The 27,528-nt window shown below is 42.0% G+C and overlaps 1 protein-coding gene across 1 annotated transcript in view; it reads right to left on the reverse strand.

Annotated features, from left to right (window-relative positions):
• Nucleotides 1-3,690: 3,690 nt before the first annotated feature.
• Nucleotides 3,691-27,528, reverse strand: part of PGCKA1 (PDCD10 and GCKIII kinases associated 1) — a 136,157-nt gene continuing 112,319 nt past the window's right edge. The window contains exons 3-4 of the mRNA XM_008017663.3: nt 8,389-8,442; nt 3,691-7,185 (exon numbers count right to left, since the gene is read on the reverse strand). Of these exons, the coding sequence (XP_008015854.2) occupies nt 6,270-7,185; nt 8,389-8,420 (948 nt within the window). The 5' untranslated portion in view covers nt 8,421-8,442 and the 3' untranslated portion in view covers nt 3,691-6,269. The remainder of the gene's footprint in view (nt 7,186-8,388; nt 8,443-27,528) is intronic.

A 27,528-nucleotide genomic window follows, 5' to 3' on the forward strand; every position in this document is an offset into this window, starting at 1 on the left:
AGATAAGTAAAATTCTTTGCCTGCCTTTTGGTTTCTAGGTCATATTCTACCTTAGTTCTATATTAACTATTCCAAAATGCTTAAAGGCAGTAAATACAGAAGTCTCCTAGGAACAAGGCTCAGAGGGCAGCACAGGTGAGGAGGAAGAGCTGCAGGTCAGTGGTGTTGAGCGAATTTGCAGGTGCGCTTGTCTTGTGTGTGCTTCACACTCATGTGGATGCTCTTTGTGCTTTCAAAAATATTGGCCCGGGCCGGGTGCGGTGGCTCATGCCTGTAATCCCAGCACTTTAGGAGGCCGAGGTGGGCGGATGAGCTGAGGTAGGGAGTTCGAGACCAGCCTGACCAACATGGAGAAACCCTGTCTCTAGTAAAAATACAGAATTAGCTGGGCGTGGTGGCCCATGCCTGTAATCCCAGCTACTCGGGAGGGTGAGGCAGGAGAATTGCTTGGAGGCAGGAGGCAGAGGTTGCGGTGAGACAAGATCATGCTGTTGCACTCCAGCCTGGGCAACCAGAGCAAAACTCCGTCTCAAAAAAAATATATATATACACACACACACACACACACACACACACACACACATATATATATATGCCCCGTTTTGTCTATTTACAGAGAGCTTTTATATGTACTAGTTCATTTGATCTTCTAAACCAGTGGTTTCCAAAGTAGGTTTCACATACCCCAGGGGTGTGAAAAAAAAATTAATGCTCTGATATGCTGTTACTTCATCTTAGTATTGCTAAATACTATAAAGCATATAACATACTAGAAGATAGTATGGTTGTAAAAGTGCTTATATTAAGGGTGTGTGCAGTACTTTTTATTGATAACTGGTGCAAGATAAAAAAAGGTGTGGCAATCCCTGTTAGAGTCTTAAGTGTTTCTCTAAGTGTGGAGAATTACTTACATAAACAATGTAGACGCCAGGGCCTCACTCAATACTTACTAAGTCTGAATCGCTAGAGGTAGGTCCAGAAATCTGCCTTTTAAACAAGCACACCACATGCCTCAGGGGCACACTGAAGTTTGAGAATGTGTGCTTTCAATTCTTAGAAATAGGAATGATCCCTATTTCACAGATAAGAAAAGTGAGGCTCAGAAACTTTAAGAAACTTAAAGTCAAAAGGTCACACAGTGAGCAAGAGGCACAGCCAGATTTCACCCCAGGTTTGTTAGGATTACAGAGGCCCATGTGTGGGAAGTACCAGGCACGTGCCACATGGGCAGGGCCTCTGAAGACCTGGAGGTCATGACGCATGGCTGCTGGTGTTACTGAAGAGTCAACCTGGGTGCACCTTTTTTCCCCCCATCACCAGGAGCCAAGAGAACAGTGAGATCTGGATGTCATTACACGAATGTACACCCTTTTTCTCCTTCTCCTCCAGGATTTTAAATATTGAGTTCAAAATGACTAAAAAATGAAGTCGGCCAAGCTCCCCATTGCTTGGCCCCAAACATTGGTTTTCTTAAAGTTTTTGTCTCAATTTGGGATTACTGTCCTTAGGGTAATGTGAACTCATTCTAGAGACCAAACCTTCAGCAGCTGCCCAAATTCTACTCTGTCCACTTTTCCACAGACCACCACAAGCCTCAATTATTCAAATAGAGCAAGGTAGGCTGAGAGTGAAGGGCCTGAATAATAATACGATTCCTAACCTCTCAAATTCCTATGGATTTGGGCTCCCACATCCTTTATTACACCATGTCACAATCCAGCACAGTCCTGGCTAGCTGTATGATGTCTCCCCAACCAGACCGGGAAAAGATTTTATTCTTTCAATCAACAAATATGTTTTAAGTTCCCCCCTTGTGCCGTACACTAACTTAGATCTCAGGCCAAAGGCATTTGTTTAGTACAGCTATTTCTGTTGAAAAAAATTGCTAATAGTTGACTCCAAGTGACTAAATGTGCAGGTAAGCATCATCTACGATCAACATATTGACTTGCATAAAATGTTTCTTAAAGTGGCTAGGAGTGCTTCAGAAGTTAGCAGACCACTTAGGTGTGTTTTCTATAACCTGATACATACAAGAAACCTACAAATTTAGTAAATACATAAATGAACAACTTATTGTTCTATTAGTTAACAGGGAAAGAATTTACCATGAAAAACAGATGTCAGCTTGTCTGTGTTTGTCACCAACTCCAAAATAGAGGATTTTAAAATGCATGAGGTTTAATCTAGAGAAAAAAAAATGAAACAAACCCAGAAAGCAACAATTTCTACATTTTCATCATAAAGACTGGTTGTGTGAAAAGCAGTGCCCTTGATGAAGAGTCAAGTCCAAGTCCAGGAAAGGAGGCTACATCCTGTGCTGCAGTAGTGACTGTGCTCTGTCTGCTGCATGGTTGCACACAGATGACCACACCGGGGAAGTCAGGAGATCTTTGCGCTTGTACTTGCATCTGGTGTCTCATTCATTCTTTCTAAGGCCTCCTGCTTGGAGGTACGGATGGGAGAGGTAGGAAGAGAAGAGAATCAGAGAGACAGAGTGGGGCAGAGGGAGGAAAATGACGAATGGCCAGCACTTACTGAGCATAGACAGTTGGGCATGTGTTGTGTAAGAAACCTAAAATTCTCTTCATTCTTTTGGGTATCTGGTTTTTCCAGTTATAACTATTCACTACATCAGCTTTGGTAATGAGGGGAAAAAATTTAATTTCATATTTATATGATAGTTCATTTTCCCCAGTAAAAAGTTACATCTAACTTCTTAGCTCAAGAAACCTATGTGTAATATGTACCTAAAATAATCTTAATTCAAAATCAGGATTTAACATGGTAAATATGCATGTGATGCAATTGCCTAAGGTTCACGGAGAACTGTGAAGTCCGCCCCAATCACAGCTGGTGCCTTCCTATCAGAGTGCGTTGTGCTTCCAAATTGTCCACAATGTTTGAAAAGGTTGGCTGTTTTCAACATCACTTTTCTGACAAGAGGTGGCACTAAGCTGCAGCAAGAAGACACTACACACACAAGCGTGCTCAGACAGCTCGCTGTGAGACAACCTGGTAGATAAGGCTTAAAGCTGGAATTACTTTTCAGCCTAAAGATTTTTTACTTTCCTCTGATTTCCTTTGGGGGAGCCTGGATATTGGAGTAAAGATGAAAGGGGCCAGAATTACTTTTAAATAACTCTTGAAAGTATTGGCCATCTGTCGACCTTTTTGAAGCAGTTATTCATAAAAGAGAATCTTTAAAACTAGAGAGCTGTCAGTTATGGTGAACTCTGCAGCTGTTCTAAGATGTAAAATTATATACATATATAAATGCAAAAGTGTGTGTCTGGGTAAGAGAAAGAGACTTGTCTGCCCTAATACCTTACCCTACCCGTTCCTTGTCTGAATTTCTTCTTTCGTCAGGTTTGGAGATATCAATGGGAAGTTGGAGCAGCAGTAGCTGTCCAGTCCTCCTTCCCCTGGACCAAAGGTGGACGCCCCTTTGGTGCCACACTGAATGTACACACAATCTTCTAATCTTTTGAGACCAGCTATATCCCAGGCGTTTGGGTTTTGAGGCCTCCTGTGGCAGAGACTATAAACCGACTGCCTCGAAACCCACTGTCCATTTCCCCCTCTCAGTCACTGCATTCTGAGTTTATTTCGCAAAGCCATGCACACCACTAGAAAGACAACTTTCCTAGTCTCTTTTGCAGCTAGATGTGGCCAAGTGACCAGATGTTGACCAAAGGGAGTATATGTGGAAGGGATGAATTATACTTCTGTGAGGTCCTTAATAGAGTGGGAGTGGGGTTTTTGACCTATTCTTTTCCAACGTGGAATGTAAATGTAATGACTGAAGCCACAGCAATCATTTTGGACTACAAAGTGACACTGAGAAGGAAACCAAAATGACTGAAGCATGGGTCATTCATACGCCGGTCATTGACACATGGGCCATTGATACGTGGGTCACTGATACATGGGTCAGTGATACCCTGTATCTGCCACCCTGGATCACTAACTCCAGACTTCTTTTACATAGGAGGTAAATAAACCTCTATTTGTATAAAACACTCATCCCATACAACCGAACATAATCCCAACTGATACACTTAGGAAGTCACTGAAGGAATAAGCATTCTGAAATATTAAGTATTTGGTGTACTAAATACAAAAGGAGACAAACCTCTAATGCAATTAACAATGCCAAGAGTTTATCTTTTGAAGGACTCTGAGTGACCCTGTATATAGAGGTCACTTGCGATGGCTTGTCATTACAATACCAAACAAACCCAGGGTAACATATGTTCATTAAGCATTTGTAAGGGTGCCATCCTTAAAGGTGCTGGAAGGCTCAGAAATCATGTTTTATACTAAATAATTATCAAAATCAAATAATGACATTATATACACCTCCCAGTATTAGAGTTTTCAGTTGTGAGGATATAAAAATGTTTTTTAAAGGAATTGTTTTCAACCGGTAAGACATCATTTTTGAGTGCCTAGTGTCCCAGGCACTGTGCTAAACACATCATTTCATTTAATCTTTACAAGCACATACTCTTATTATTCTCACTTCACAGATGGGTAAAGAGAAGGGATACATAACTTGCCCAAAGTCACATGGCAAAGCTGGAAATCAAACGAAGTTCAGTGAAATTTCAATTCTGTGTTACAAAACACCAAACTAAAGCATCTTCCATGTTTATTTTTTTTTCTAAATAGTTTTGAGCATCCTTAATGCCTTTAAATTCTCCATTGAGTTATATTAGAATGGTTGACCTTGTTTCAATGAATTAGAAGGCTGAAATCCAGAGAGGGCTTAATTCATCTTTGTGATAAGATCAGGACACTTAGTTATGGCATCAAGTTTAACTTGAGAGAGAGAAAGCCAAAGTCATGGCTCTGCAAACCAACTTGGTCCCTTCCTTGAGTATAATTTTGTAGTCTAGCTCTTTTTTTTTTTTTTTCATAGAGATGGGGTCTCGCTAAATTACCCAGGTTGGTCTTGAATTCCTGGCCTTGGCAGTCCTATCACGTCAGTCTTCCAAAGTGCTGAGATTACAGACATGACCCACTGTGCTTAGCTTAGCTCTTTTTTTTTTTTTTTTTTTTTTGAGATGGGATCTCGTACTGCCGCCCAGGCTGGAGTGCAGTGGCGCGATCTTGGCTCACTGCAACCTCCACCTCCTGGGTTCAAGCAATTCTCCTTGCCTCAGCCTCCCAAGTAGCTGGGATTATAGGCACCCGCCACCACGCCCGGCTAATTTTTTGTATTTTTAGTAGAGATGGGGTTTCACTATGTTGGCCAGGCTGGTCTCGAACTCCTGACCTCATGATCCACCCGCCTCGGCCTCCCAAAGTGCTGGGATTATAGGCGTGAGCCACCATGCCCGGCCATCTAGATTAGCTCTTTACATTGAAAGTAATATCCAGGGTCACTGATATTCTGAGAAAATTAGAACCACCTTTGAGTTAAGACAGAAAGACACATACGTTGTTATATTTTAATTAGAGTCAGACATTTAATGGCATAAAAACATTGCATATATGGCTTTGCTGTTCTGAAAGTCATGAACTTAAAACCCAAATATGACACAAGCAGTTTTAAGACCATTTTGGCCAGCCTCCCCAGTCCCAAAGGAGATTTAAAAGTAATAATGTAAAAAAGTTAAGGTCAAGGTGTTTTAAAATCACATCTCAGCTAATGACTAACCTGTTGTTTCCTGAGGACTTCTGCTCTACTGTGAAAACTGCTGAGCTTAACCCGCTGTTGAACAACTGGTTAGTTCTTAGTTCCCTGGGTGAATTGTCCCTGAAGTTAAGCCATGCTCTGGGGACACATGAGGCACTTTAATTGGGGTAGTTACTTTTTCCAGGTTGGGTACAATGTTTGGCTCTCAAAAGCAAGGTAAACAGTTTACAGTCAAAAGGAATCCTCTGTGATTGTGTGCCTTTGGGATCAAGGGTTGAGATCTTAGAGTATTCTCATAAACATCTGTACCAGGTGCTCAAAGATGTTTGAGGGTTGTCAAGCAAGCTGTTCAATTTCTGCACTTGCTGTGGATATGGGCACAATGACCCACTCAGATTTTTCTCCTAGTGTCCTGAATGACAGCTCATCGACACAGAGTGAAACTCCAGATATGTGACAAGCAGCATGGGGCAGATGCTGACAATCAGAACAGATGCTGGATGTAAACAACTGGTCAGGCTGCACTGGTGCATGCTGGGAGAATCACCTGCTCTGCATCCAGGGAGCAAATGCATCTGCATGCTCAGCACGACACCAGCTTACCTCCCTGTGCAAATCCCCTCCCCTAATCAGCCTCATCCAAATCTTCTCCTGCAGTAGCAGCTTCTAAAGCCGCAAGGGCCTCTGCCACCGCTGCATCCTCGTCCACAATCTCCCCATCTCCGTCTCCATCGGAGCCATGGGCATCCTCCTGCCTGTTTCCTGAGTCAACCACAGGCATGGCATGAGCAGGACCCTTCTCATTAAAGCAGATGCTTAGAACTTCTGTTTCCACATCCTCATTCAATGAATCCCAGCTTCTCCTCCCAGAGAAGGGCGTATTCAAACCACGCTCCCCCACTGTGGGCTGAATTCCCTCAAGGGACTCATCCTCAGTATGGTTCTTGAAAACACGGTCCTTTTCATTATGGTCAATGTTGTCTCCAGCTGGGCCCCAATGCTGAAGGTAATCTGGGGCTGGTATCTGGAAGACACGGTCTTGTACTTCTAAGGCAAAACTTTCTGTCTCAGAAGGAGCTCTGGAGTCTCCATTTCTCATGACTTGGGTTCCTTCTGAGGCCAGCAGCACACAGTCCTGTTTCCTGGTGCCCCCTCCTTCCAGGAAGGGTTGAGTTGGGGGAACTCCAGTATTTTCAGTACTGGTCCAGGAGCCCCTGTCATCCTGGGCAGGGCTGGGATTGCCAGCGGGCTGTGGAGCGGCAGCAGGGCCGATGCCATTGATGCCGCAGGCATGGTGTTCCCCTCCAGCATCCCCCTGCGGGAGCGGCCCTTGGTGAGGCCAGCAGGGCTCCCGTGGATTAGCTGTCCTGCTGCTGCTCTCAGACTTTTTTGAGCCCTGCCTCTGAGAGTCATTTTTCTGCACCAGGACTTCACTGTTCCATTTGCCTTTTAATTTATCAGTGTCGTCTTCATCTAGCTTGCAGCTGTTGACTTCATTGACATAGCCAGGAGAGGACACTTGAACTGGATCAAAGAGATAGCTGCAGGGAGGACAACGAAAAACCAGTCAGGTCTGCTCCATCATTAAAGATTTTTACCATGGCCCTGCTTCTTTCTACGAAACCTGCTCATTTAATTTCTGTGATTACTCTTTTCAACCTAGATAAGTGTGTCTAAATCAAATAGACATAGTTGGTATAAAAATGTTCGGTGGCTCACACCTGTAATCTCAGCAATTTGGGTGGCCAAGGCGGGTGGATCACTTGCGGTCAGGAGTTCGAGACCAGCCCGACTGACATGGTGAAACCCCATCTTTACTAAAAGTACAAAAGTTAGCTGGGTGTGGTGGTGGGCACCTGTAATCCCAGCTACTCGGGAGGCTGAGGTAGGAGAATCGCTTGAACCTGGGAGGCGGAGGCTGCAGTGAGCTGAGATCACGCCCCTGCATTCCAGCCTGGATGACAGAGCAGGACAGTCTTGAAAAACAAAAACAAGGTTCTGCCGGAAATACATCTTAAGAAGAGAGCCAAAAGGAGGAAGGAGGGGTAGGGGGTAAAGTAAAATACAAAGTGGTTCATAGAATTTTAAAATAAAAAACAATAAATAAAACAAGTGTCCACTAATAGGGCCATAAGGAGTATACCCTCTCAGTGGAATATTATGCAGTCATTAAAATGATAAATATGAAGTCTGCAGTCACAGGAATGATACTTATAATACATATTTTTTGAATAAAGCCAAACATCACACTATGATTACAGTGGAATAAAGCTTATTTATGTATGGGTCTAGAATAGAGCTACAATTAAAAAGACAGTATATTTGTTAAGAAAGCAAGATCATCAGTTACTTTTCTTCCCTTTATCTTAGTTAGAAGTTTATGTTCATGTTACTCACAGTTTTATGAAATGCAGTGTGGACAAAATTAAAAGCACATATGTGATTGGGGTGATTTATTTTCAGCGATGCCATTTCAGGCATCCTCAGAAACCCAGACCAAATTCAGCCTCAGAAAATGATGGTGTTCCCAACATGCTTTGAGAAGTGAGCAAAAAAAAGTTAAAAAAATCTAGGGCACATGTTCTTTTAAATGATATGATAATAGTTCCAAACTCTTAACGTGTTGGCAATGTTGATCATGCCCCAAGCTGGATAAATGCTCTGAATACATGCATGGTCTTTAAAAGTGACTCCACGCTCATCACAAATTCCTCCATTTAGAAGTAGTATTTCTCCAGCTTTACCTTTGTATTATTTTACAGCACCTGCACCCCATCTGGATTGTTTTCTGTTACCACCTGGAAAAGAAAGTGTAAAAGGTAGAGAAAACAGTGAGTGATCTATTAGTAGGAATTAAGTTTGCTTTTTTTTTTTTTTTTCCTAGAGACTCAAAATGTATTAATAGTCACACACTTTGGCAAAAGGGTAACTCCACATGGGTCAGAGAGGGCGCTGGTAACCAGGAACACCCCATTTCCATCACTGCTTCAGCGTTCTCAGACGTTCACTGACACTTGCCTCTGTGTCAGACCTTTCTCCCAACCCTGGGGTTATGTGTTTCATCCCCATTTTACAGATGAGGAGAAGGTGGAAGGATGCTAGACAGAGAAGGGACTTCCGCCGTTTCCTAACCTGTTACCTTCTACAGAGGACACAGGAACCTCACCAGGGCACAGCCCACTGTGCAGCAGCAGCAGGAGCGGGAGGAGATTCTGAGCGGGCTCCTTGCCAGGGCATTTGCTCCTCAAGGGTTAAAGGATGCTGGAATAAGCTGGTGAATCTATTGTGTCCCATGATTCAGACACTGAGGAGCGTGACAGCCTGAATCATTGCACAAGCTTCAACCACACTAAATTTATCCTGTGTTGCTTTTCCCGCCGCTGGGTCAATCTCAATATCTCAACTCTGATTCGTGGACCTGTTCTTTTTAGCTCAAAGACATGCCCCCTTAGGCTTCCTGGCAGAAGGTGGAATTCATTTCCCACCTGCCCACTGTTCCCTGGCCCCTCCCCAAGCTGGGCTTTTCCCGATCATTTCCTTTGGAACAAAATCTTCTCTTCATATAAGACTGACCATGTTCGCCTCTTCCTTCCTCAGAATATCCTAAAAGTGAGTATGGAAGCATCTCTAAGTTATTTTTCATTTCTAATATCTACAGCTTTTATTGTTGTTATTTTTTTGGGACACAGTCTCACTCTGTCGCCTAAGCTGGAGTGCAGTGGCGCAATCTCGGCTCACTGCAACCTCCGCCTCCCAGGTTCAGGCGATTCTCCTGCCTTGGCCTCCCAAGTAGCTGGGTTTACAGGTGGGCGCCACCACGCCTGGCTAATCTTTGTATTTTTAGTAGAGACAGGGTTTTGCCACGTTGGCCATGCTGGTCTCAAATTCCTGATCTCAAGTGATCTGGCTGTCTTGGCCTCCCGAAGGTTTGGGATTACAGTCATGAGCCACTGTGCCGGGCCTACAGCCTTTAAAAAGACAAGCCAAAACAGAATCTGCATCCCCAGTCCCCTGTCTCCATGAAACACAGGCACCAGAAAGAGAGATCGTTCATTGCTGGCTGTGTCTCTGTCTCCCCTGTTGTCCCTCCTTCCTTCTTTCAATCATGGATGAATTTCCAGGGATGCTGCTCCATAAGCTTTTGCCCACAGTGAACATGATTGGTGCTTTTTAAGAAGTATAGATGGCTTGGTCAGTTAAAAGGGACTAGATTTACATTAAAAAAATAAAATCCACAAATAACTCCCTATGGTAGGCTGAAAAATGGCCTCCAAATATCCACATCCTAATTCCTGGAACCTGTAAATAATACCTCATATGTCACCTGAGTCTGCAAATTAAAGGTGTTTGCAGATGTGATGAAGTGTAGGATTTTGAGATGGTACAATCTGCCTAGTTTATCTGTGGACTCTAAATACAATTAAATAAATGCTTATGAGAAGGAGGTGGAGGGACATTTGATTATAGACAGAAGAGGAAGAGGCAATGTCACCAAAAAGGCAGAGATCGGAGCAAGGAGGTCACAAATCAAGGAGCACTGGCAGCCTCCCAAGTTGGAAGAGGCAAGGAACAGATTTACCCCTGGAGCCTCTGGAAAGAGTGTGGCCCTGGTGACACCTTGATCCCTGATACCCACCCCTGGATCAAGCCCACTGATACCAATTTCAGACTTCTGGTCTCTAGAACTGGGAGAGAATATGCTTCCATTGTTTTGTTTTGTTTTGTTTGTTTTTTTGAGACAGAGTCTCACTCTGTCACCCAGGCTGGAGTACAATGGCACGATCTCGGCTCGCTGCAACCTCTGCCTCCTGGGTTCAAGTGATTCTCCTGCCTCAGCCTCCCGAGTAGCTGGGATTACAGGTGCCTGCCACCATGCCCAGCTAATTTTTGTATTTTTAGTAGAGATGGGGTTTCACCATGTTGGCCAGGCTGGTCTTGAACTCCTGACCTCAGGTGATCCACCGACCTCGGCCTCCTAAAGTATTGGGATTACAGGCATGGGCCATCGCACCCGGCCGATTCCATTGTTTTAAACCCCTCAGTTTGTAGTAATTTGCTGCAGCAGCACAGAAAACTAGTAACATCCCCAAATCACTTCATGCTTGAGGACCAAACAACCCTTGTCCTTCCAACTCTTCCTGGGAGGACTCATGGAATGCAGAAGAGTCCCTCGGGCCAGCCCTGTATCTCTTGCCACCCTTTCTTTCCTTACTGTGCTTCAGTTTTCTTCCTAGCATGTGTCACCACTGGACATTCTGTCGTAGGTTTGTTTGTGACCCACCTTTTCCACCCTTCTGCAAGCCTAATCCTCAGCACTTAGGATAGCACCTGGCACACAGCCGGCAGTCAATACATGTGGAATGAATGAATGATTTAATGGCTATAGATTAAAAATGAGAGCACTATCAGTGAACCTGTTGTGTGTCTGCAACCAATCAAGACATTTCCAGTTTGTGCCGGCCACGTCACCCAGGTGTTACGAGGGTGGGCTCAGGAGACAGAAAACCCTGCTACTGTGGGACTTTGGGCCTCAGTCACTTGATCTGTAAATGGGGATAATAATATTTCTACTCTATGGTGTTGTTGGGGATCATATGAGCAAACATTCATAATAAACATAGACCAGGGGTGTCTCACCCACCCCTGTTTGGATACAGCATATTAAAACACCCCCCATCCCTGCCAAAAGAAAAAGATGGAGGTCTAGTATCCAAGAAAGATATAATCTAGTTGCCAGAACCTATGCATACAAACAAGAGTATTAACAACGTCAAGTAGGACTTGGTTCTGGAATAAGGGCTAAATGGCATATTTCTATCAGCTGTGACAAGAGTTGAAAGAAAACCCCAAGTACAACACAGTCCCATAGAGAGAAAAATCACTCTCTATGGAACTGTGTACACATGTGTAACATTGTACCTTTCAGAATACTCTTAGATTACCCCATTTCAAAGCCCAGGATTTTGTCCCCAGCCTCTACTCTTCCTTTACCTTCCTTTTCTGCTAATAATTCATAGATGAGCTGGATAAATAGGACAGGCAAGAAGCAGCACATGCACCTCCTCCCCTCTCTCCACACCTCTCCTCTCCCCTCCCCTCCCTCCACACCTCTCCTCTCCCCTCACCTCCATCCACACCTCTCCTCTCCCCTCTCCTCCCTCCACACCTCTCCTCTCCCCTCCTCTCCCTCCACTCCTCTCCTGTCCCCTCCCCTCCCTCAACACCTCTCCTCTCCCCTCCCCTCCTGACCCTCCCCCTCCACAATTCACTCTGAAATCTTGACCCTTTTCATGCCTGCAATACTTTGTTTATCTTGGACTCCTTAAAAGTAAACAAACCAACAAACAATGACAACTGGTCAGGAGGATAGGTAGTAAAAACAAACAAACAAAAAGGTCAAAGAAAAGGAGAAAAGAGCTTAGAAGTGTTTGAGAAACAAGGAAGGCAGGATTGTGATAATGTAACTGAAGCAATCATAAAACATTACTCATTGAAAAATCTCAGGTCAACTTTACAATGGTGAATTCGAAAGGTGTACAGGGGAAGGCAAAAGAAAGGAGGAAAGAAAAGAGGGAGGAAAGATGAAGGAAGGCAAGAAGGCGAGGAAAAACAGGCAGACACATCCAGAGTGACACCTTGCGCTCCCAGGTCCTCAAAGGCTGATCAAGACTGACCCCGGGGCACCCTCCATCCCTGCCTTCTGCTGCTATAGCCAAGACCACAGGAGCAGGCTGCACCGAATGAAGTGACTGTGGAGATTTAACAGCCACACTCGAAAACTGCCCCTTCCCTGCTTCTGAAGGAAACAGACATCATCTGTGGCTTTTAGGCTCCCCTCCTTCCCCAGGAAAACCACAGGATCTATACTGTTCTTCCAAGCTGTGCAGTTACAAAGGATGTTGTGGTGGTTTTCCTCTTTCAGAATCAGGTTTCCAGTTTGGTTCCTCCCCCGCTTGCCTCCCATTAGGGCACACCACATGGGTTTCCTACAGACCTGGTCCCATACCTGAGGGTCATGCTTCTGCGCCTCCCGGAGCTTGGCAGGGACAGCCTCTTCCTGGTTAGAGTTTCTGTCCTCTCTCACCTCGCCCTGAGTTTTCCTTCCCCAGCAACATTCCTTCTCTAGATCAGACGGATAGGCTCTAACGTCCAAGGCTGTGTGACTGCTGACGAAAAGGGTGGGGACTAATGTACTCACGCCCAACTCCTGCATGCCTGTGTCTACAATTATTCTTCCTTATATGATGTGTCATATAAAGTTTAATTCATTTCTTTTTTCATAAGTCACTCCCACTTCTACATCTTGCGTTGAGCAAGGACTTCTCCTAAGTCCAGGGGCAACAAGGAAATACTCCGGGTCTAGCATGCGATACACGGCAATGAAAAAAATATGCTCTTCTGATGTAAGATTGAGTTCAAAATGAGCAGTCTATTAGCTTTCTTCCTTGTCTCCCTTTTGGCAACAGCTAGCTTAAAGGTAAGAATTCAGTTGTTGGGTACCCTTTATTACAGAACAAAATCAAAATTTGCTTTCTCTTTGTCGTACAAAAAAGCAACAGGTAACGAAGGGCAAATCCTTCACAACCGCTGCTGGGTTTACATAGGGGAAAAACAAACACCATTAGGATGGCTGTGTCCACCCATTGCTGCTGCTGCCTGCTCCTGCAGCCTTGTGTTGGGGGCTGACTCTGTTCTGTGTTTAAAGAAGGTCATGCTAATGCCATGTCAGTCATTGGTGAAGCCTCCTTGCTGGGAGGGTAGCAATGGAGGTGGGGGAAGGGGGAAGTCCAGACAAGCCCAGGAGTTTTCTAACCAGGCAGAGAAATTAACTGAGTATTCATCAGGAAGTCAAGGGCATATAGAAAAAGACTCAACCCATTTGGAAAGAGTTCCCTTTAAATAGTGATAGCTTTGAAGAATGACAGGGACATTCTAAAAGGACACAGGAGTCCACTTGTAGAGGTTTTATTGACCAAAGTGGAACAACTGGAGTATTAAAATAATTACTAATATACAGCATTATAACCCATTGAATAAAACAAGGACTTATGAGTACACACTAAGATACATAAAGGGAAAGGGAACATTCTACTTTACAAGTAGGAAACCAGCTAACATACGAGAAATACTGGAACTAGAAAAATCACCATTTGATAGCCATCATAATAATAACTGATGTCAGTAAGAAGTATCAATGGATGGTAGGACTAGTGGGTGAAATTTTGAGGAGGACAGGACATTTAGTCTCAAAGTAGCCCCCCCATATGATTAAGGATAAAATAGTATTCTTACACTGGAGAAACCTGGCATACAGGGCCTCAACCAAGTAGTCAAAGGTAATAGTGCCACAATGAGACAAATCAATGGCATGTGGCTCCTGATAGGAGGCACTGAGAACTTAGCCTCACTTCTGAGATTTTCTGACAAAAGAGCATACTCTGAGTTGAAACATGAGGGATATTCTGCAAAGCAACTGGCCTGCACTTTTAAAATAATGTAATGTTATGAAAAAGCAAAGAAAGAAGAATGCTTCCAAATTCGAGGAGATTTAAGAGACATGACAACCGATGTACTGCATGTCCTTCTTGCTAAAAGGTCGTTATTGACATAATTGGTAAAATATGAATAAGGTCTGTAGATTAAGTAATGGTATTAAATTGATGTGAATTACTTGCTTTTGAACATTGTCCTGGGGTTATATAAGAGAATGCTCTTGGGGAAGGGCAGAACAAGATGGCCAAATAGAAGCCTCCACTGATCTTTGCTTCACTGCCCCACAGGAACACCAAATTTAACAAACATCATCTACACAAACAAGCACCTTTATAAGAACCAAAAATCAGATACGCGATCACAGTACCTGGTTTTAACTTCATATTGCTGAAAGAGGCACTAAAGAGGGTAGGAAAGACAATCTTGAACCACTGATACCTATTCCTTGGCAGTAGCTGCATGACGTGGAGAGAGAATCTGTGTGTTTGGGGGAGGGAGAGTGCAGTGATTGTGGGACTTTGCATTTGAACTCAGGGCTGCCCTATCAGAGCAGAAAGCAAAACCTGGCTGAAATCAGCTAAGCCACGACCCTACAGTCTACCCACACACAGAGGGAGCATTTGAACCAGCTCTAGCCAGAGGGAAATTATATGTTCCAGCTGTTGGAACTTGAGTTTTGGCAAGCCTCAACCAAGGACTTGGACTAAATCCTAATAAACTTGGACTAAATCCTAATAAACTTGAAGGGTAGTCTAGGCCAAAGAACTGTGGTTCCTAGGCAAGGCATCAGTGCTGCACTGGGGCCAGAGCCAGGGGACCTGGGGGGCACCTGATCTGCTGAGATACAAGAGTGGCTAAGGGAGAACCTGTGTCACGTGTCCCAAAAACCCAGGCAGCACAGCTCATAGCAATGAAAGTGACCCCTTCCTTGTGCTTGAGGAAAAGAGAGGGAAGAGTAAAGAGGACTTTGTCTTACACCACAGGATACCAGCTCAGCCACATTAGGATAGGGCACCAGGCAGAGTCATGAGGCCCCCATTCCAGGCCCTAGCTCCTAGATGACATTAATAGACACACCCTGGGCCACAAGGGACTGCACCTTCCTTGAAAGGAAGGATCAAGTCCTGGCAAGACCCATCACCTGCTGAGTAGAGAGGCCTTGGGCCCTGAACAACCAGCAGGAATACCCAGGTAGTACGCTGTGGGCCTTGGGTGAGACTCTGAGACATGCTGGCTTTAGGTGAGACCCAGCACATTCCTAGCGGTGGTGGCTATGGGGAGAGACTACTTCTACTTGAGAAAAGCAGAGGGAAGAGTAAAGTGGACTTTGTCTTGCACCTTAGGTAACAGCTCAGCCACAGTGGGGTAGAGCACCAAGTGAGCTCTTGGAGTCCCTAATTCAAGGCCTTGGCTCTTGGATGGCATTTCTGGACTGAAGGATGTGTCCTAGTGTTGCCAGGCCCTGAAGGATGTGTCCTAGGCCTGGCAACACTTACCACAAACTGTCTGAGGAGCTCTTGGGCCTTAAGTGAATATCGGCAGTAGCCTGGCAATACTCCCTGCGGGTCTGTGGTAGTAATGGTGATAGGGAGAGGATCCTTTTCCTGGGAAAAGGGGAGGGAAGAATGGAAATGGCCTTGTCTTATGGTTTGAGTGACAGCTCAGCCCCGGTAGAATAGAGCACCAGGTAGATCTCTAAGGATTTTGACTTCAGTCCCTATCTCCCGCCTAGGGCCTGGGATATCTTGTTGCCCTGAACGGAAAGACAAAAGCCTGGCTGGCTTTGCCCCCTGTTGATTGTAGAGCCTTAGGGCCTTGAACAAACATAGGAGCTAGCTAGATAGTGGTTACAGCGGAACTTGGGTAAGATCCAGTGCTATACTGGCTTCAGGTCTGACTCAGCACAGTCCTAGTGATCATGGCCACAAGGGTGCTTGTGTCACCCCACCCCCAGCTTCAGGTGGCTCAGCACAGAGAGAGAAACTTTTGTTTGGGGAACAAGAGTCTCTGCCTGGTAATCCAGAGAATTCTTTCAGACCTTATCCAAGACCACCAAGGTGATACCTCTATGAGTTGGCAAGAATCATAGCATTACTGGGCTTGGGGTGCCTCTAATGTAGATATGGCTTAGATCACAACACACAAGTCCCTTTGAATACCTAAAAAGCCTTTCCAAGAACAGGTACAAATAAGCCCAAACTGGAAAGACTATGAGGAATACCCAGGTTCATTGCCCAGATACCAATGAGCATCCACAAACATGAAGACCATTAAAAAAAAAAAAAAAAAATTACCTCACCAAAAGAACTAAATAAAGCTCCAGGGACCAATCCTGGAGAAACAGAGATATATGACTATTCTGACAGAGAACTCAAAATAGCTGTGTTGAGGAAACTCAAAGAAATTCAAGATACCACAGAGAAGGAATTCAAAATTCTATCAGATAAATTTAACAAAGAGATTGAAACAAAAAGAATCAAGTAGAAATTCTGGAGTTGAAAAATACAAGGGACATACTGACGAATGCATCAGAGTCTCTTAACAGTAGAATTAATCAAGCAGAATAAAGAATTAGTGAACTTGAAGACATGCTACTTAAAAATATATTCAGAGGACACAGAAGAAAAAAAGAAGAAAAAGCAATGATGCACGCCTACAAGATCTAGAAAATAGCCTCAAAAGGGCAAATCTAAGAGTTATTGGCCACAAGGAGAAGTAGAAAAAGAAATAGGGGTAGAAAGCTTGTTCAAAGAGATAATAAGAGAGAACTTCCCAAACCTAGAGAAATATAACAATATCAAAGTACAAGAAGGCTATAAAACACCAAGCAGATTTAACCCAAAGAAGACTACCTCAAGGCAATTAGTAATCAAACCCCCAAAGGTCAAGGATAAAGAAAGGATCCTGAAAGCAGCAGAGAAAAGAAACAAATAACATACAATGAAGCTCCAATACGTTGGGCAGCAGACTTTTCAGTGGAAATCTTACAGTCCAGGAGAGACATGACATGTCAGTGGCATAACATATTTAAAGTGCTGAAGGAAAACAACTTTTACAGTGGAATAGTGTTTGTGGCAAAAATATTCTTCAAACATGAAGAAGTAAATTTCCTAGACAAACAAAAGCTCAGAGATTTCATCAACACCAGTTCTATCTTACAAAAAATGCTAAAGGGAGTACTTCAATCAGAAAGAAAAGGATGTTAATGAGCAATGAGAAATCATGTGAAAGTACAAAACTTGCTGGTAATCATAAGCAAACAGATAAACACCGAATATTATAACATTGTAACTGTGGTGTGTAAACTTCTCTTGAATAGAAAGAGTAAAAAATGAACCAATCATAAATAATAACGAAAAATTTTCAAGACATAGACTGTACGATAATATGTAGATACAACAAAAAGTTAAAAAGTGAGCAGATGAAGTTAGAGTCTTTGTTTTTGTTTTGTTTTGTTTGTTTTTTTCTTGTTGGTTTGTTTATGCAAGCAGTGCTAAGTTGTTATCAACTTAAAATAATGGTTATTTATTCATTTTTTGAGACAGAGTTTTGCTCTGTTGCTCAGGCTGGAGTACAGTGGTGCAATCTTGGCTCACTGCAACCTCTGCCTCCAGGTTCAAGCAATTCTCCTGCCTCAGCCTCCCGAGTAGCTGGCATTACAGGTGTGCACCACCATGCCTGGTTAATTTTTTTTGTATTTAGTAGAGACGGGGTTTCACCATGTTGGTCAGGCTGATCTCAAACTCCTGACCTCAGGTGATCTACCTCCCTCTGCCTCCCAAAGAGCTGGGATCACAGGCATGAGTCACTGCACCTGGCCAGAATAATGGGTTTTAAGATAGTATTTGCAGGCCTCATGGCAACCTCAAATTAAAAAACATACAATGAATACACAAAAATATTAAAATCAAGAAATTAAATTATATTACCAGAGAATATCACCTACACTAAAAGGAAGACAGAAAAGAAGAAATGAAGGAAAGGAAGACCACAAAACAACCAGAAAACAAATAAAATGGCAGGAATAAGTCCTTACTTGTTAATCATAAGATCGAATGTAAATGGACTAAGCTGTCTACTCAAAAGACATAGAGTGGCTGAATGGATTTTTAAAAAGACCTAAGGATCTGTTACCTATTAGAAACACACTTCACCTATAAAGACACATATAGACTGAAAATAAAGAGATAGAAAAAGATGCTCCATGCCAATGGAAACCAAAAAAAGAGCAGGAATAGCTATGCTTATATCAGACAAAATAGATTGCATGACAAAAACTTTAAGATGAGACAAAGAAGGTCATTACATAATGACGAAGGGTTCAATTCAGCAAGAGGACATAACAACTGTAAATATATATGCACCCAACACTGGAGCATTCAGATATATAAAGCAAATATTATTGGAGCTAAAGAGAGGGATAGACCCCAATACAACAATAACTGGAGACTTCAACACCCCACTTTCAGCATTGGACAGATCTTCCACACAGAATATCAACAAAGAAACATTGCACTTATCTGTACTGTAGATCAAACGGAACTAATAGATATTTACAGAACATTTCATCCAACTGCTGTGGAATGTACATTCTTTTCCTCAGCACATGGACCATTCTCAAGGACAGACCATATGTTAGGTCACAAAACAAGTCTTAAAACATTCAAAACATTGAAATGATATCAAGCATCTTCTCTGACCACAGTGGAGTAAAACTAGAAATCAATACCAAGAGGAATTTTAGAAATGATATGAACATATGGAAATTCAACAATAAGCTCTTAAATAAACACTGGGTCAATGAAGAGATTCAGAAGGAAACTGAAAAAATTCTTGAAACAAATGATCATGGAAACACAAGAGACCAAAACCTATGGGATCCAGGAAAAGCAGTTCTTAGAGGGAAGTTTACATATATGCCTACATAAACAAAGAAAAACTTGGAATAAATAACCTAAAATGCATTTTAAAGAATTAGAGAAGCAACAGTAAACAAAACCCAGAATTAGTAGAAGAAAAGAAATAATAAAGGTCAGAGCAGAAATGAAGTTGAAATGAAAAAAACAATACAAAAGATCAACAAGAGATTGGCAAACCTTTAGCCAGACTAAGAAAAAAGAGAGAAGATCCAAATAAATAAAATCAGATGAAAAGGAAGACATTACGACTGATACTACAGAAATTCAATGAATCATTAGTGGCTACTATGAACAATTATATGCCAATAAGTTCGAAAATCTAGAAGACAGGGATAAATTCCTAGACACGCACCACCTATCAAGATGGAAGATGAAGAAACCCAAAACTTGAACTGACCAATAACAAGATCAAAGTTGTAAAAAAGTCTCCCAGCAAAGAAAAACTTGGGACCTGACGGCTTCACTGCTGAATTCTACCAAATATTTAAAGAAGAACTAATACCAATCCTACTCAAACTCTTCTGAAAAATAGAGGAGGAAGGAACATTTTCAAACTCATTCTATGAGGCTAGTATTACCCTGATACCAAAACCAGACAAAGACACATCAAAAAAAGAAAACCACAGGCCAATATCCCTGATGAGTGTCAATGTAAAAATCCTAAAAAAAAAAAAAAAAAAAACAATACTAGCAAACCAAATTCAACAACACATTAAAAAGATTCATTATGACCAAGTTGACCAAGTGGGATTTATCCCAGGAATGGAAGGATGGTTCAACATATGCAAATCAATGTGATACATCATATCAACAGAATGAAGAACAAAAACCATATGATCATTTCAACTGATGCTGAAAAGGCATTTGATAAAAGTTCAACATCCCTTCATGATAAAAACCCTAAAAACATTGGGTATAGTAGGAACATACCTCAACATAATAAAAGCCATATATGACAGATCCATAGCTAGTATCATACTGAATGGGGAAAAACTGAAAGCCTTTTCTCTAAATCTAGAACATGATAAGGACTTTCATCACGGTTACCCAACATAGCACTTGAAGTCCTAGCTAGAGCAATCAGACAACATAAAGAAATAAGGAGCATGCAAATTGGAAAGGAAGAAGTCAAATTACCTTGTCTGCCGATGATATAAACTTATATTTGGGAAAATCCAAAGATTCCACCAAAGAACTATTAGGACTGATAAGCAAATTAAGTAAAGTCACAGGATACAAAGTCAACATACAAAAATCTTAGTATTTTCTATATGCCAAGAGCGAACAATCCAAAAAAGAAATCAAAAAAGAAATCACATTTCTAATAGATATAAATAAAATTAAATACCTAGGAATTAATAAAAAAGTGAAAGATCTCTACAATGAAGACTATAAAATGTTAGTGATAGAAATTGAAAAGGACACAAAAATTAGAAAGATATTCCATGATTATGGATTGGAAGAATCAATGTTGTTAAAATGTCCATACTACCCAATGCAATCTGTAGATCCCATGCAACCTCTATCAATGTTTCTTCAAAGAAATAGAAAAAACAATCCTAAAATGTATGTGGAACCACAAATGACCCAGACTAGTCAAGGCCATACTGAGCGAAAACCAAAACAAAACAAAACAAAAAACAAATGGAGGAATCATGTTACCTGACTTTAAATTACATTACAGAGATACAGTAATCAATACAGCATGGTTTTGGCATAAAAACATAGATACATAGACCAATAGAAGAGAGAACTCAGAAACAAATCAATACACTTATAGAGATCTCATTTTCAACAAAGGTGCCAAGAACATACACTGGGGGAAAGGACAGTTTCCTCAGTAAATGGTGCTGGGAAAACTAGATATTCATATGCAGAAGAATGAAACTGGATCCCTCTCTCGTCATACATAAAAATCAAATCAAAATGGATTAAAGACGTAAATCTAAGACCTCACACTACGAAACTGCTACAAGAAGGCACGGGAAAATCTCCAGGACATTGGACTGATTAAAGATTTATTGAGTAATACCCAAGAAACAAAGGCAACCAAAGCAACAATGGACAATAAAGATCACATCAAGTTAAAAAGTTTCTACACAGCAAAGAAAACAATCAACAGAGTGAAGAGACAACCCACAGAATGGGGGAAAACATTTGCAAACTATCCATCTGACAAGAGATTAATAACCAAAATATGTAAGGCGCTTAACTCTACAGGAAAAAAAAAAAATCTAAGAATCCAATTAAAAAATGGGCAAAAGATCTGAATAGATATTTCTCAAAAGAAGACATACAAATGGCAAACAGTATAGGAAAATGTGCTCAACATCAATGATCATCAGAGAAATGCAAATCAAAACTACAATGAGATATCACCTCAACCCAGTTAGAATGGCTTTTATCCAAAAGATAGGCAACAACAAATGCTGGTGAAGATGTGGAGAAAAGGGAACCCTCATACACTGTTGGTGGGAATGTAAATTAGTACAACCACTATGGAGAATAGTTTTGAGGTTTCTCAGAAACTAAAAATAGAGCTACTGTATGATCCAGCAATCCCACTGCTGAGTATATACCCATGAGAAAGGAAATCACTATATTGAAGAGATACCTGCACTCCCATGTTTATTGCAGCACTATTGACAATAGCCAAGATTTGGAAGCAACAGAAGAATGCATAAAGAAAATGTAGTATGGAGTTCTCACAATGGAGAACTATTCAGCCATGAAAAAGAATGGGCTCTCTTCTTTGCAACAACATGGAGAGAACTGGAGGTTGTTATGTTAAGTGAAATAAGCCAGGCACAGAAAGACAAATTTCTCATGTTCTCATTAAAATTTCTCAATTTCTCATGTCCAGTTAAAACAACTGAATTTCAGAAGATAGAGAGTAGATAGATGGTTACCAGAAGTTGGTAAGGGTAGTTGGAGGAGGGGGTGAAAGAGAAGCGGGGATGGCTAATGGGTGCAAAACAAAAGTTAGAAAGAAAGAATAAGGCCTAGTATTTGATAGCTTAACAGGTGACTATAGTCAATATTTATTTGTACATGTAAAAATAATTAAAGAATATAACTTATTTGTTTATAACACAAAGGATAAATGCTTGAGGCAATGGCTGCTCCATTTACCCGGATATGATTATTATGCATTGCGTGCCTGTAGTGAAACATTTCATGTACCCCATAAATATATATGCCTATGTACCCACAAAAATTAAAAATGATTTTAAACATTTAAAATAAAAATAAATGAAGTAAAATCAGCTTGAAAAATGAAATATCAGTCATAATATTGACTTTAATGTGAAATGGGTTGGAATTATTCAAGAGACCAACCTAAAAAAGAACTGTGTGAACCTGAACAAGTAGTATCTGAAAGGGAAGACTTATATGTGAAAATACGTTCAACTTGATTAACAATCAAAGGTATGCTAAACAAAACATACATGTTTTTGCTTATCTAACTAGAAATGACTTTTGTTTTGTTTTGTTTTTTCTCTGAGATGGAGTCTTGCTCTGTCACCCAGGCTGGAGTACAGTGGCGTGATCTTGGCTCACTGCTACCTCCGCCTCCCGAGTTCTAGAGATTCTCCTGTCTCAGCTTCCTGAGTAGCTGGGATTACGGGCATGTGCCACCACACCCAGCTAAGTACAGATGGGGTTTCACCATCTTGGCCAGGCTGGTCTTGAGCTCCTGACCTTGTGATCCCTCCGCCTCGGCCTCCCAAAGTGCTGGGATTATAGGCACCCAGCCATAAACGAGTTGTTAAAATGTATACTTGGTGTCAGTGTAGGATGTAGGGAAATCTGCTAGTCATACACTACTGGTAGGAGACATTGAAAGCAGTTTGAGAATCTGTATTAACAGTGGAAACTATGCATAATCTCTGACTCAGCAATTCTACTTGTGTCCCTAAGGATAAAATTAGTAGTATGCAAGAAGATTTGGTAATAGCGAAAACTTGAAAAATAATAACAATAAGGTAGCTCTTAAATACGGTATCTTTACTCAACAGTATACCCTGCAGTCATTAACGAGGTACTGGAGAAAGAGGTTTGCATATGTGCAAAACAGCCAGTTACAAAATGACATGTATAATATAATCACAGTTTTGTGGAAATCTATACACCTAGAAAAGAATTGAGACGGGGTTAACAGTGGTTATCACAGAGTGGGGTGGAGTGGACACAAGGCTAGCAGGATGGCGTGCAGTTGAGAGTCAGGAGATGGGACAGACTTGGACACATATCCTGACTCTGCCACTGTGGGAACTGTGGCAACTTGGTCACAGAGTCCTTATCTGTAAAATGGGGATAATGCTACTTCTTAGGGTTTGTTAAAGGATGAAAAGAGATGATGTTGATAAAGTACATAGCACAATATCTGGTACAAATGAATACTAATTGATAGATATGTAGATTTTTAAATCTGCAATGACCAATCTTCTACAATGAACACATTACTTTTGTAATGAAACTCATTTCAAAAAATGTAAACACGTATAGAATTCTAATTAATGATATACATGCTCAAGTGAAAGCAGAGAAGGGAAATATATGATGTCCACAGCTTACTTTGAAATGCCTCAAAATATAAGATGGGTTGGTGGTGGGTATACAGAAGTTTACTACAAAATTCTTTCAACTTTGCTATATGTTTGAAAATATAATACAAGGTTGGGGAGAAGGCAGAAAAAAGAGAATGCCCTTGTTTTTAGGAAATACACAGTAAAGTAAAAGTTGAGCATCCAAAATCCAAAAATCCAAAGTCCAAAATGCTCCCAAACCTGAAACTTTTGGAGCACTTACATGATGCCACACTTGACCTTGTGTGACAGGCCACAGTGAAAACGAAGTAAAAATTCTGTTTCATATACAAATTATTAAAAATATTATATAAAATTACCTTCAGGTATGTGTAAAATGTATATATGAAACATTTGAATGTCATGTTTAGACTCAGCTCCCATTCCCAAGATATTTCATGATGTATATACAAATATTTCATGATATATATGCAAATATTCCAAAATAAGAAAAAATCCAAAATCTAAAACACTTCTGTTCTAACTTCTTAAAATGATTCAGAAAAAAACATTGTGTGTGTATAAAGACAGAACAACAAAGCAAATGTGGTAGATGTTCATGTTTAGGGACTCTGGGTAGAGGATTTATGGGGATTCTTTGCACTTTTCTTGCAACTTTTCTGTTAGTCTGAAATAATGTCAAAATAAAATGTTTTAAAAAGGTGTGAAGTTAAAAACAAAAGTGTGAATCCAAGGTCAGTTCTTAAACTCTGCTTGTCACAACCTGGGCTGGGACCTAACACCTCCAGGAAATCATTGCTGGGGATAATGCTACTTCTTAGCGTTTGTGAAAGGATGAAAAGATTCCCTATATGGCCATGTGTGGCGGCTCACACCGGTAATCCCAGCACTTTGGGACGCTGAGGTGGGAGGATCACCTGAGGTCAGGAGTTCGAGACCAGTCTGGCCAACATGGTGAAACCCCGTTTCTACTAAAAATGCAAAAATTGGGAGGCCAAGGCAGGCAAATCATGAGGTCAGGAGATTGAGACCATCCTGGCTACGGTGAAACCCCATCTCTACTAAAAATACAAAAAATTAGCCAGGTGTGGTGGCGGGCGCCTGTAGTCCAAGCTACTGAGGCTGAGGCAGGAGAATGGTGTGAACCGGGAGGCGGAGCTTGCAGTGAGCTGAGATGGTGCCACTGCACTCTAGCCTGGGTGACAGAGCGAGACTCTGTCTCAAAAAATAAAAATAAAAATAAAAATACAAAAATTATCTGGGCATGGTGGCAGGCACCTGTAATCCCAGCTACTCGGGAGGGTGAGGCAGGAGAATCGTTTGAACCCAGGAGGTGCAGGTTGCAGTGAGCCAAGATCATGCCACTGCACTCTAGTCTGGGTGACAGAGTGAGACTCCATCTCCAAAAAATAAAAAAGGATAATAGTCTCTATAAATGAGACCATGGACAGAGATCTTGGAAGGCAGCTCATCAAAAGTCTACCAACCTATACATCATCCTGTATATGTACTGAAGACCACATACAGTCCCAGGATGAGAACTCTAGAGGCAAATAAAGGGTATGGTTCCTGTCCGCAGGCTGTTGCTGCATCTTAGAGGGGGACTCATACTCCAGAGCTTTGGTGGTTGTCGGTTGTCTGCCTTTCCTACTACACATGAGCTCCTCACGGGCAATGCTTAATCCAACCAGCATCCAGCTTGCATGGCGCACTTCATTCTTACTATTCAAATGAAGGAACAGCTGGTGAATGACAGGTGGGAATGAAGGCATGATGGGTATGAGATATTATAAATTATTCTAATAGAGGGTCATACCCTTTTCCACAGTCAAATCTCATACTACCCAGTGGTCCAAACTACAAGCCAGAGGCAGGAGCTCAGCGAGATGGGAGCGACTGTGGTTCCCCCTTCCCAGCTTGGGAAACAGCAAAACCTCTATCCTGCAATTCCAAGGGTCAAGGACATCCTGCTCCAAGAGTTCTGTTCAACAAAGTTTTAAAGTGGCTGCTGGGAGGTGGCTTGCGTTTATAGAAGTTGGAGTATTTGGAAGGGAGATACAATAGAATGGAACATGTAAATTTCCAACAATTTGCTAATGTTTAGAAAACATAGCTTGAGATTTCACATAACCTGGCCAGCAGGCGAAGCAGACAAATATTTAGTGAGCCGCTACTAGGGACTGAGGCCCTGACCCAAGAGGGATGAATAAAAATAACCACCAGGAGCTGTGCTGCCTTTATAGAAGAAACCAGACACTGCTTGCCCAACATTACAGACAGTGCTAAACTTATAGTTGAAAAAGGACTAGAAGATAAACTCTTTGACAGCTCAATCTTTTTTTTCCGGCAGAACCATTTCCTACTTTTGTGGGCAGGCTTTGAAAACTCACTGGACAAATTTTTCTGATGTGTTTACTTTTCTCCGAGAGAGGCTAAGCTTCTGCTGTTTTGGAGACCTTGAAAGATTATATGCAGACTTTTGTTATCAGCACCATCAAATAGTCCATTTCATGCATTCTCAATAGCCTGTGTGCTAGATAGATGTGTTAGTACGGCCTAGAGCTGGGTTGGATGGGAGATTTGTGTGCAGGGAAGTGCTCCTAGGTTTTCTCCCTAGAAAGGGCTTCCTGGTCAAAATAGGTTTGGGAACAACAGAAGTTAAAGATGAAAAAATTCATGGTTATGAGAAGCAACTGTTTCACTCTGTTTAACCTGATTATTTCCCCCACATTATTGGGCTACAGAACTTTTTTTCTCATAACAAACTTATTAACAACCAACGGGTCTCATGTTTTGTGGAATACTTCTGAAAAATCTACTATCAAAATAAGAGTCCTAATCATCACTGGAGTTTTACTCCCCAAACTAATTATGCTCTACGGCATTTGGGTGAACTTAGCCAGGCAAAGTCTGTGCCCAGGTGTAAGAAATCCACCTCCTTGGGGCCAGGCGCGGTGGCTCACGCCTGTAATCCCACCGCTTTGGGAGGCTGAGGCAGGCAGATCACCTGAGGTCAGGAGTTCAAGACCATCCTGGCTAACATGGTGAAATCCCATCTGTATTAAAAATACAAAAAATCAGCTGGGCGTGGCGGCGGGCACCTGTAATCCCAGTGATTTGGGAGGCTGAGGCAGGAGAATTGCTTGAACCCTGGAGGTGGAGGTTGCAGTGAGCCAAGATTGTGCCATTGCACTCCAGCCTGGGCAACAAAAGCAAAACTCCATCTCAAAAAAAAAAAAAAAAAAAAAAAAAAAAGAAAGAAAGAAATTCACCTCCTAGCCATAATGCCATCACCAATGGCATGTATGTGGTGAAGTTGTTTAATCTCCCCCCCTCACTTTTTTTTTTTTTTGAGACAGGGTCTCACTCTGTCACCCAGACTGGAGCGCAGTGGCATCATCTTGGCTCACTGCAACCTCTGCCTCCCAGGCTCAAGCAGTCCTCCCACCTCAGCCTCCTGAGGAGCTGCAACTATAGGTGAACACCACCACATCTGGCTATTTTTTTTAAATTTATTTTTTGTAGAGATGGGACTTTGTCATGTTGCCCAGGCTGCAATCTCTTGAGTCCTCAGTTTCTTTATCTGCAAAACGAGTTTGTGAATCAAAGCGCTCTTTCAAATCTAACAGTCTAAACGATAAAGTGGGAAAGTAGGGGAACTTCCACTCATTGACTTGATTTCCTTGTTATCGTATGGAATCCTGAGAATTCTGCTGAAGGCAGGCTTGGATACATCCGTACTGCACGTGGGGTGCCACACCCAGCGGTTTGTGAACTATCTCTCTGCAACACAGCCCTCTGGGTCCTATGTCCACACTCACCGCAGGCCATGATCTCCACTGAATGATAAAAGGCCAAGTTCTCTGTCTTATTCCCTCAGCTCTGCAGCTCTTTGGGAAATGCCTCTTCAGCCTCTGCCAGG

Source organism: Chlorocebus sabaeus, chromosome 27 (genome assembly GCF_047675955.1).
Source record: "Chlorocebus sabaeus isolate Y175 chromosome 27, mChlSab1.0.hap1, whole genome shotgun sequence".
Lineage (NCBI taxonomy): Eukaryota > Metazoa > Chordata > Mammalia > Primates > Cercopithecidae > Chlorocebus > Chlorocebus sabaeus.